The sequence below is a fragment of the Chaetura pelagica genome, unplaced genomic scaffold, assembly GCF_000747805.2.
Source record: "Chaetura pelagica isolate M959 unplaced genomic scaffold, ChaPel_1.0 scaffold630, whole genome shotgun sequence".
Lineage (NCBI taxonomy): Eukaryota > Metazoa > Chordata > Aves > Apodiformes > Apodidae > Chaetura > Chaetura pelagica.
Genome location: NW_009951855.1, coordinates 488,143 through 499,075, shown reverse-complemented (window position 1 = coordinate 499,075; position 10,933 = coordinate 488,143). Strand labels below are relative to the sequence as shown.

Sequence of the window (10,933 nt, the reverse complement as noted above, 5' to 3'; positions counted from 1 at the left end):
GGGAGAGCCACGGACACGCTGCCCGTGGGCATCCCCCACGTCATCGCGCGGCGGCACAAGCAGCAGGGACAGGCGGCCTACAGGGACAGCTGGCTGCTGCGGGACGGGCTGAACGTAAGCGGGGCCTGGCGTCCCAGGGGCTGCAGGGAGCTTTGCACTACGTATTCTGCTTTTTGGGTTCTGTGATGCGTGTCTTCCCCTCCTCACGCGTTACATTTTTCCATAAAGGAATGTCTCAAGACAAGCTATTTTCCCCTTTAATGTGCTGTAGATGCCACCTTACTGACGTCAGTAGGTGAGCATCAGTCCTAAGTTGGGGCTTTGTTTTGTTCACAGTGAACTAAACCTAGTAAATTGGCTAGTTGAGGGTTTGTACACGTGGATTTTTCTGTGCTGTGTCCTGAGCTCATCACTCTGAAGTCCTATAGCCATTACAATCAGTGAACGTAGTCGAGTTGACTTAGACAAATATGTTAGGAACTCTGATGTTACGAAGTTTCTTTAAAAATAAGTGTATATTCATTTTACAAACCTGTGCTTTCTGTAGTCTATCAACTAGTTATTTCATTGTTTAATAATAGTTTCAGTATTACCAGTATGCAGCAAGTATTTATGTTGGGTATTTGTGGGTTTTGTTTAGAAACCTGAAAGCACTGAGCAGAGACAAAATGGCCTTAAAATGGTGGATCAAGCAATATGGTCCAAAAAGATGTCAAATGGTGCAAGGCGTATACCAGTGTCACCTGATCAGGTAACCCATTGTTAAGATTTTTATTAAATTGTTTGTTCATATAGCCATTTGATGTGATGTTGTTTTGGTGGACAAGAGTAGGTATATTTATACAGCAAAGATAGATAGTGCTGATGTGTGTTCCATCTCTGAAGATCTGAGAAAACAAAGATTTAAAATGGGATCTCTGTGTGTGGCTTTTTTTCATGCATAAAAAGTGACTGGTAAAATATTTCTTAGCAGCATTTGTTTTGATTGAATTCCAGGCCAGGTCATACAACAGACAGATGCGGCCAGCTATTTTAGATCACAGCTCTGGAGCCAAGTGGACAAACACATCAAATCATCCTGAATTTTTGGTAGGAGAAGAGGTAAGGTTCATTTCCTCACTGAATTGAGGCTCAGCATTTTGTTTTAATACAGTTGTGTTATCATTGGCAGTTTGCTATCTGTTGATATGTATTGAAAGGCATATAAATGTGGTCAAGTAGTACATGAAAAGCTTTACTATAGACTAATTGAATATTTATCATCATTCAGAAAGACCAGTTTCCCTCATTTGCCTAGCAAATAACCTGGATCCTTTGCTGCTATAACTCGGTGTTTCTGCCGGGACCACATGAGAACTTTTTTTTTTTTCAATTCAGAGAAAAAGCAAGAAAATTATAAAAGGAGCAGTATGTGGAATCACTGCTAAGTAGTTAGGCATTTATGAGCTTCAAAGAGTCTTTGAATTATTTTAGTTACTAATTTGGGATAATGGAAAAATAGACTTATGTCCAGGAATATGGACATTAAAACAGTTTAAATCATGTATTTAATGTCTTTTTATTTTAATGTTTTATAATACAACCCTGTTAAAAATAAATCCACTTAGTTAGTTCATATCGGTCTGAGTGCTGCTGTATGTCTGTTGTATCTGCTTCTGAAATATTTTTCTAGTATATGTACCTAATGTGTTGGGGAAAGCAATCCATAGGACACTGTCTCCTATTTTCAGGCACTGTATGTTAATCCACTAGATTCTTATAATATACATTGGCCTATTAGAAGAGGGCAGCTGAATCTCCACACAGGACCTGGTGGCTCCCTCACGGCTGTATTAGCAGACCTTGAAGTCATATGGTCACATGCAATACAGAAGTACCTGGAAATACCACTGAAAGACTTAAAGGTGAGCTGTCATCACATTCATGTGAGCTTCTGCATCCACTCTGTATCCACTTCTGAAGATGTTACTATAAAAGAGAAGCAACCTCCTGCTACTGGTAGCTTTGTACGGGCAGTTTTCCTAGTAAATAAATTCTCTCTGCTAGTGAGTATAGTTCCAAAGACTTCATTTGGAATTCCATGCAGTCTGTAAGACAAAAATTGCAAACCTCTACCAAGGAGGTCTGGAAATCCTGCATTAGAAATTTCACAATCTCATTGTTTGGGTTTGTCGTCTTTTTTGTGATGACTGAAAACAAGACAATTGATGAATGGTTGCCTAATACTTGCATAAATTTCTTCTTGCAGAGCATCTGTTTTTCTTATAACTGATGTGCTTTTGAACATCCTAGGGGCTTATAAGCTCTTAACTTGGTACTTCACTCCATTTCTATAATTTTGCTTCTTTTAATAACTTGTATATTGTGCTTTCTACCTTAGTATCAGGCATCCAAGAATGTAAAGAGCTGGCTTTAATTCACTGTTCATATCTCCAGTACTACAGGTGCATTTTACTAATTCCAGACATCTACAATAAACAACATGTGAAAGAATTGGTAAATATGATACTAATGAAGATGGGCTTCTCAGGTAAAATCATACATAAGCAAGCACTTAGTGATAATAGCATAAAGATATTTTTTGTCTTTTAAGGCACATTTTTGCACATCAATCCCAATTTGGCTGGGACTAGCACTATTCATCTTTTTCTGTTCTCACAACTGTTATCTCTTCTAACGGGGCAAAATGTTTGGCTGGCATTGAAGTAAGTTTCTTGGTTTGCTCTTAGGTATTCCAATGGTGGGCTTCTCACTTCAGCTGAGATAAAAGTAGCAATAGTCTGATTTCTCAGGTGTTTCTAAAATGCACAGTGTTAACTCTACAGGGAATTAAGATTCTTAGCCTTTAAAAAAAAGCATATGATGTAATATGCTGCTACTGTCCTATCTACAGGTTTCAGAGTTGGCTTAAATGCAGCCACTAAATGTAGAAGAGCAATAAAATTTTAAAATTTTTCTCAGGACTTTAAGGGCTTACTCAATAAAAAGTCACCAAGTCCCTCCACCCCATCTCCGCTAAATATACAAACTTTCAGTGAAGAGTCAGACTATTAGTAGATTTTAAAATACATTAAGATATCCCTTAAATGTCAGCAACACGGCTCTGGGGCTTGGCATAAATCAGATACAATTTCTTCTCATATTGCTAGGAATTGTGGTACACCAGGAGTCTGTCTGTGCTACCTTTGGAAGTGGTTTAAGCAGTGCATGTATAGTAGATGTGGGAGATCAGAAGACAAGTGTTTGCTGTGTAGAAGATGGTGTTTCCCATCGCAACACCAGGTATTTTTTTATTTTTTAATATGCAGAATGATTATAGGTATTTACTTAGTTGCTTACCAAAGACTTGACTTTAAAAACAGGAAAGCTTTTGTATAAATACGGGGTTTTTTACTGTAAGCCTTGTAACAGAGTCATAATAGGAACCTTAAATAATTCTGATGGCTTTAAAAGAAGAAAATAGGCAGAACTGATACCATGCTCTGCAAACCATGTGGAAGTCATAGTCACAGCATGTCTAAAACATTCCTGGTGTTCCTCTGTGTGCTACTATAGAAGGCCAGTATTTCAGCAAATAATAAATCTTTGTCTCCTCTTTGCTTTAGGTTGTGCCTTGCATATGGAGGATCTGATGTATCAAGGTGTTTTTATTGGCTTATGCAACGGGCAGGATTCCCTTATAGAGACTGTCAGTTAACTAATAAGCTGGATTGCTTGCTTCTTCAGCATCTAAAAGAGACATTTTGTCATCTAGACCAGGTGAGAAGGGAGAATAGTGTATTCTCCAAGTAATTTCTTTTTCCTTTACAGTGTGCTAGTCTAGTAAACCTTTCTGTGCATCTACAGTTGCTTGTAAATTGAATAAAATGTAGTATTTCACTTAGTAGAATACTGGCAAAAGCTGGAGAAACTTTAGACTTGAAGTATTTGTAACTTGTTTTAGATTTCTTCCAGTCAAAAGGAATTCCAACTCTTAGAAAGTTAGTTCCTTTGTTCTTATTACTGAAATAAGCTGATAGTAACTGCATATTTGCTGGTTTTCAACTTCTGTCAAGATCTGCCAGCAGGTCTCCTTTCTGTACAAACTCCAATTTTAGAGACTTAGACATGTAGAAAGCTGAAGACTTAAAAAGAAATCAAGAATAGGTAATTGGAATTAATAGTCTGAAGAGTTTTTTTTACTTCTTGTTGTTTCCTGCAGTTTAAATAGATTATGCAGCTTGATACACAAATATATAAAACTGTTCTTACATCATTTTTGAACTCTAGGATATTTCTGGATTGCAAGACCATGAATTCCAAATTCGTCATCCAGATTCTCCAGCTTTATTATATCAGTTCCGATTAGGGGATGAAAAATTACAGGTGATTTTCTTTGTTTTTATTGTAAGAATTATATTCAGTATCCAGAATCAGGGCCTCAATTTGTATTGGCCCTGTGATTTATGGATTGTTCTTAACATATGCTTGTTGATAGTTTTAAAATCAATTACTATATGTATGAATGGGCATAATGACTCACTAGTTGATGCATAAGACTTTCTCACTAGCTTTAGCCAGAGTGGTTGTGGCTTCAAATATAATAAATGTTATATTTGTCTTTCAAATGCAAAGAATTAATGCTAATTTTGCCAGTTTTTCAACTCACCATTGAATTTTCTAATTTTGTAACAAACTGCATTTGAGTGCTTACTGATTATATGATGCAGAATCTGTAAAGAAACTTACATACATGTACAAGTGTATTTGTTTGGTTGGTTTTTAAACAATGCAAAGCTGAAGACACTTCAGCCTTTTACAAACCTATTTAGGAAAAAATGTATATTTAATTTTGAATTATGAGAAAAACAGAGCAAGGTTTTTCTTTTTTATAGTAAATACTGCCCCCCCCCCCCATTATAAATATGTATTAAAACCATGCCAAATCTCTCATTCTTCAGGCTCCAATGGCTCTGTTTTATCCAGCAACTTTTGGAATTGTTGGACAAAAAATGACAACTTTGCAACACAGGTCACAAGGTGACCCTGAGGATCCTCATGATGAACAATATCTGCTAGCCACACAAAGTAAGCAGGAGCAGGTGTGTGAATGCTCATTTTTCATTATGTATTATTTAATTAGGAAATAAAATCAGGACTCATTAGCTCATGTCAGAAACCAAAGTTCATTACCTAGGTCAGAAGCATTAAAGAATAAATTTAGAGTAAGGAATTATGGGTGTCTAGACAAGTCTTAATTAGAGCTGTGTATTTTCAGAGTCTAAGAGGGCTTCATATTATGGCATTGATAAATCTGATGGAGTTCAAGGTAAAATGCTCACTTTGAAAGTGGGGATTAAAATGAAAATTATATGAGGTAATTATGCAGTGCTTAACCTTTCTGTGCAAAGAGATGAAGGAAAATACAAGGGTGCTTAGTTGAGTCTTTGTATTGTTCTGTTACCTGCTGAAGGTCTTTTTACATTTTTCATAGTTCAGTGTGTTTTCTCATTTTTAAGTCTGCAAAAGCTACAGCTGATAGAAAATCTATGTCGAAGCCTGGTGCGTTTGAGGGAGACTTGAGAGGCCAAACCTCAGATATTTCAGAGAGGATGTACCCACAAGAAGTGGAACTGGGATCTTCCCAGAGTGATTGTATGATATCTGGAAATGATTCGGAGGAACCTTTAACTGCACACATGTCCAGGAAAACAGCAATTTCTCAGTTTGAAGGCAAAGCCTTGGGCCTTGACAAAGCCATTCTTCATAGTATCGACTGCTGTGGTAAGAATGACATTTGTACAGTTCATTAAAATACACACATCAGTATGGATTTACAGTAACTCCTATACTTTACCCAAGTAAGATGTATGTCCTGAAGTTTAATCATCTCTAGAGTAGTTACACTATTTACACTATTCCTTATCTTTGTTGAGGTTTCTTGAGCTAGGCATTTTGAATCTCCAAGGAACAGAAAAATATTTTTTAAAGCAAACACTGATTTCTTTCTGGTTTAACTTGCAATAAATTCTTTATAATACAAATACAAGCTAGGCATTTTGAATCTCCAAGGAACAGAAAAACACTGATTTCTTTCTGGTTTAACGTGCAATAAATTCTTTATAATACAAATACAAGTCATATGTATTTAAAAAAATATTTCTATATATCCATTCATTCCAGCATCTGATGATACAAAAAAGAAGATGTATAGCTCCATTTTGGTAGTGGGAGGAGGCCTTATGTTTCATAAAGCTCAAGAGTTTCTTCAACACCGAATTCTCAACAAAATGCCTCCTTCTTTTAGAAGAGTCGTTGAAAATGTTGAAGTCATCACAAGACCTAAGGTATACTGTTGATTGATAGCTAAATGTTTAATAAACTGTGGTTGGTTCAAGTTTTCAAAACATGAAAAAAAATTATACTCTTTCAAAACCACAGATAAGTTGCATATCTCAGGAGATTTAGGAGAGCTTTCAGCTCATAACATAGCACTCTCCTATTATAGGCAGGAGATTAGAGGGATAGCAAGTGTTACTAGTATTGATCACCCAAGTGCTTATTATCTAAAGGCCATATTCTTAAAAAAGCATTTGGTACAGGCCCATGGAGTTAGCCTGTCTGCTCAGCAAGAAATTCCATTAGGGTTTTTGATTACTATTAAAGTAAAAAGAAGGATGGCATTAAAATACTGTCATTTGGAATTAATCAGGAAAAAATTGTAAAAATCAAAACTTGAATATTTTTCAACTTCACTAAACACAAAATATATTTTCCATATTTTTAGCTCACAATTTTTTCCTGAATAATCTTGAAAAACTTCTCCCCTCGCTCCAAGATTCTTAGTGGTAAACACTGGAAAAACTAGGATACGAGTTTTGAGAACTATGCAAATTTACATCAGTAATTGTGTGCAATGTGTTTTGAATTTAGGATATGGATCCTCGCTTAATTGCATGGAAAGGAGGTGCCGTTCTAGCCTGTCTGGATACAACCCAGGAGCTATGGATATATCAGCGAGAGTGGCAACGTTTTGGTGTCAGGATGTTACGAGAGCGAGCTGCGTTTGTATGGTAATGGATGTGTGTACAGTGGAAGGTGATTAACTGAAGATTCCTTTCCCCAAATGCCCTCTTTTTCAAGTACAGATGTATTAATCTTCTGCTGATATTTTTGTATTTTATTAAAACTAACTTTAACTTAAATTTTTCTAGTACAGCATCTTCAGCATTGTTGTATTTCATCTTTTGAGTAGTAGGCAATGAATTCTGTGCACAGAGTAGCACACATCTCCAGATTCACTACATTATATAGGTTACGTGTATTAATATTTCACAGTGTGGGAATTTGAGGTGTAAAATATTAATATGACAGATGTTAAGCAAAGACTCATTCCAGATCCATGCACACAGAAGCAATAGCTGAGGAGTGCAGGCTGTGGGTTTGATGCCTTACTCTGATTCATGCTCCAGCGTTACCAAAAGGTAAAATTGTTATATAAGCAATTGTGGAAAAAGTTAAATGGAGAACCCAAAGTACAGTTGCTGGTGGTATTTTGTTTATATAATTATATTATTCAGTGGAAACACTTGAGAATGTGAAAGTGAAGTGTTTTTTCTTGCCTGTTGTCATCAAAAGTTGTTGCCAGCTTTTCATTGTCCATGGGAATTATCCACTTGTCCCTGTTTAAACATAATACACTCAAAACAAATAGATGCATTTTTATATAGCCAGCACCAACCTCAATCCCATGCTTTTTACCACGATTTTGACACTCAGATATCCATCTACAAAAACAGTTTGCAAACATATTGTGAAAATCTGCCAAATATACATGAGTGCAACAGAAAACACTGAGCAGTTTCTGTTTAGTTTGCATTGAATAATGACTCAAGAATGAGAAATACTCACCGTTTGCATGGAGTTTTTTAGACTTTCTGTAGGCCTTGGGCAGTCATATCCACCCTTAGAAAAGCAAGGAGTTATCTAGGGGAAAAAATATAAGGTAGAATATTTCCAATGCACAGTTAAATGAAATTTCTGCACAGATTGATTTCTGTCATGTATTTCCTTCTGTACTACAGTTTGAGCTCCTGATAGGAGTGCTGTTTCCCAAATCTGTTACCAGATTTTCTTGAAACATAGTTACCTTTACATCTGATACAAATAACAAAACTACTTTCCTGCATCTAAGTGCCACCCTCTAGTAGGACTAACATTAGCAGTGCAGCATTAGTATTGCTCACAAAAATCACCCCTCTGTTATAATGTACTTCTTGAACTGCATGTGACTGCCAGTGATACTTGTTTCAGCATGCAACTATTCCTACAAATATTTAGCAAAAATGTGAAACATTAACTTCTGTTCTCAGTTGAAAGACAAATTTAAAGATGCAAACATACTCCCAAGAGCAAAAGTTTTCCATAATGCATTTAATGAAATGCAAAGACATTAAATCTTCTCTTTAAAAGAAGGTTACGTTACAAAATTAAGATAACAATACTATTACACTTTATATAAATATGTACTTTTCACCATAAAGGATTTTAAAGTGCTTGAATGATATATATACGTACTGCAGCCACTTTTTAGGTTTACTAGGCAACAAAAACAATCAAACTACTTTGTGAAAGTGATTATTATCTATTTTGTGAGAACAATGGAGAAAGCCAATATTAACTGCTGGAGAAATAAAAGGATACTACTAAGTTTACATGGTCACTGCAACGATATTTGAAGAGTTCACTAAGAACAGCAGAGGAAATATGTTCATTAATATTTAAGCCCCAAGTACAAATGAAGGATTGAAGAAGAGACATTGAGCAACTTTCTCAAAGGAAGACTTGCTGAAAATCGGAGAGCTCAAACTTTGGTAGAAGCAAACTTTAAAACTAAGTTTTACACTGTATCCCTTTTTTACCATTGTGTAGTAGGAAACCTAGGAACAACAAGAAACATAAAATGCTACACTTTGGCAGTGTACCAAGGGACAAAATTCAAATAATTACAAAGAGAAGCTTAAATTTTGTATGATCAGGTCAACAACACATCAACCACATGTATATTGCAGGTACACACATTTGTGATTCAAACCTTCCAGTACCTGAAGGGAGTATAAGAAAGCTGGGCAGGTAGCAACAGGATGAGAGGTAATGACTTTAAACTAGAAGAGGGTAGATTTAGGTTAGACATTAGGAAGAAATTTTTCACTCTGAGGGTTGTGAAACACTGAAACAGGTTGTCCGGGGAAACTGTGGGTTCCCCTTCTCTGGAAGTGTTCAAGGCCAGGTTGGATGGGACTTGGAGCAACATGGTCTACTGCAAGGTGTCCTTGCCCATGCAGGGGGGTTGGAAGTAGATGATGTGCATTGCACATTTAAACAGTAATAGATGCTCATGTTTTTGACACTGAAGAGAATCCTGTTTTATGCTAATCTATTTTCAAGAATTAGGACCACAGAATTTTACCCTGTGGACCCATCCATTATTCTTTAGCATTTTTGTTCTTTTCTGTTTTTCTGTATTGTTTTATTCCCGAGAATTGTTAACTTAATATTGCACTTTTTACTGTTGTGACTGTATTTACAGTGTCTCTAATAATTAACTTATTTTTTCTATGGCAAAAGAGAAATGACTTATACCCTTTGTGCAATAATTAATTTTTTCTTTTGTCTTTGCAATGTAATCTCAAGCACAGAAGTTACTATGCTTTTTTTCCCAGGAACGTATTTCAAACTTTAGTATAGAACATCTTGTCACGAACCTCTAAAAAACAGGTTAATAGAACTTGTGCACTACTGACTGCCCCAACAAGAAGGTAGGTCTGTGAGGAAGAAGTTCTGTAACAGGGCATTTTTTGAGCAGAACTCAATGAAAGTGAAGAAATCATAAATTAACAACTTTTCTTTTTCTGTAGGAAACACGAAAATAACTAGTGATTCTTGTTCGTGTCTCTACAAATAGCTACACATTTACTCATAGTTCCACAGGGGATAATCACTCTTTTCCATTAATGAGTAATTATTCAGAAGTTCACAGTTTGGTGCCTAAATATGAATAACCAACCACCCAGAGACTGTTAATTATTTTCTGCTTATCTAAGAGCAAAACATTAACAACCAATTATCCCAGAAAATAATTAATCATCCCATACAATCCAAGCAGAGTGATAAGGAAGGACTTGGGAAAATAATCAGCATCTACAGGCAGTATTGAAGGCATTGTAGCAGAGACAATTGTCATTACAAAACGCCTGAAGAAAGTGTAACTTCTTGCAACAACTATCTCGATTAGTCTTCATTATAGTATTGTTATTCTACCATGAGAGTTCTAAAGGGGAAAACAACACTCTTGGATTCATCCTCCAGCAGCCCAGAAGAGCAGCAGCACTGGCTCTTCACACAACTCTGATCCTTGGCCATTTCCCATGGAATTTTATGGGATATTCTCCCCAGTACCAACTTTTAATGCAGTTTATCATACAACAAACATGCACTGAAGTCAGCTATGCTGAAGACACTTAGAGGACAAAGCCAATAGAAAAGTTATATGGCAGTTAAAAGGCCCTGTAGTATTTCTAGTACTTTCAGCTGCCCACTGGGATACTCTTGAACACATATTTCAATGATGACTATTAAAACCGAGTAGTGGGCACTGGTAAGGTTAACAAGTGAGTTAACACAAACTGATGCAGTGGGACAACGTCCTGTTTGCTCACGTCCAGCCCCGTGTTCACCTGGAAACACGCAGGTAAGGATTAAGTTACACCCTGGATTATAAATTACAGGATTATAAATTACACCCTGGAATTGCAGATTCGAGCAGCCCTTAACCCCTACCAGCAGCTCAGACCGCCCGCAGACGGGTGAGGAGCAGCGGGAGCGGCGCTGCCCGCGCGGCCGCCCCTCGCGACGGGGGGGGGGGGTTTCCCGCCGCTTTACCTCGGGCGGCCTC

At 36.8% G+C, this 10,933-nt stretch overlaps 1 protein-coding gene across 1 annotated transcript in view; it reads left to right on the top strand.

Moving 5' to 3' along the window:
* The window catches only part of ACTR8 (ARP8 actin-related protein 8 homolog (yeast)), a gene marked incomplete at its 5' end in the record, with an annotated part of 14,532 nt that extends 7,379 nt beyond the window's left edge, over positions 1-7,153 (top strand). The window contains 12 exons of the mRNA XM_009993339.1: positions 1-114; positions 641-751; positions 997-1,101; positions 1,731-1,904; positions 2,437-2,530; positions 3,150-3,282; positions 3,606-3,759; positions 4,270-4,365; positions 4,941-5,081; positions 5,499-5,763; positions 6,163-6,326; positions 6,913-7,153. The exon at positions 1-114 is cut by the window's left edge and continues 1 nt beyond it. Coding sequence (XP_009991641.1) covers positions 1-114; positions 641-751; positions 997-1,101; positions 1,731-1,904; positions 2,437-2,530; positions 3,150-3,282; positions 3,606-3,759; positions 4,270-4,365; positions 4,941-5,081; positions 5,499-5,763; positions 6,163-6,326; positions 6,913-7,056 — 1,695 coding nt within the window. The remainder of the gene's footprint in view (positions 115-640; positions 752-996; positions 1,102-1,730; positions 1,905-2,436; positions 2,531-3,149; positions 3,283-3,605; positions 3,760-4,269; positions 4,366-4,940; positions 5,082-5,498; positions 5,764-6,162; positions 6,327-6,912) is intronic.
* Positions 7,154-10,933: the final 3,780 nt, after the last annotated feature.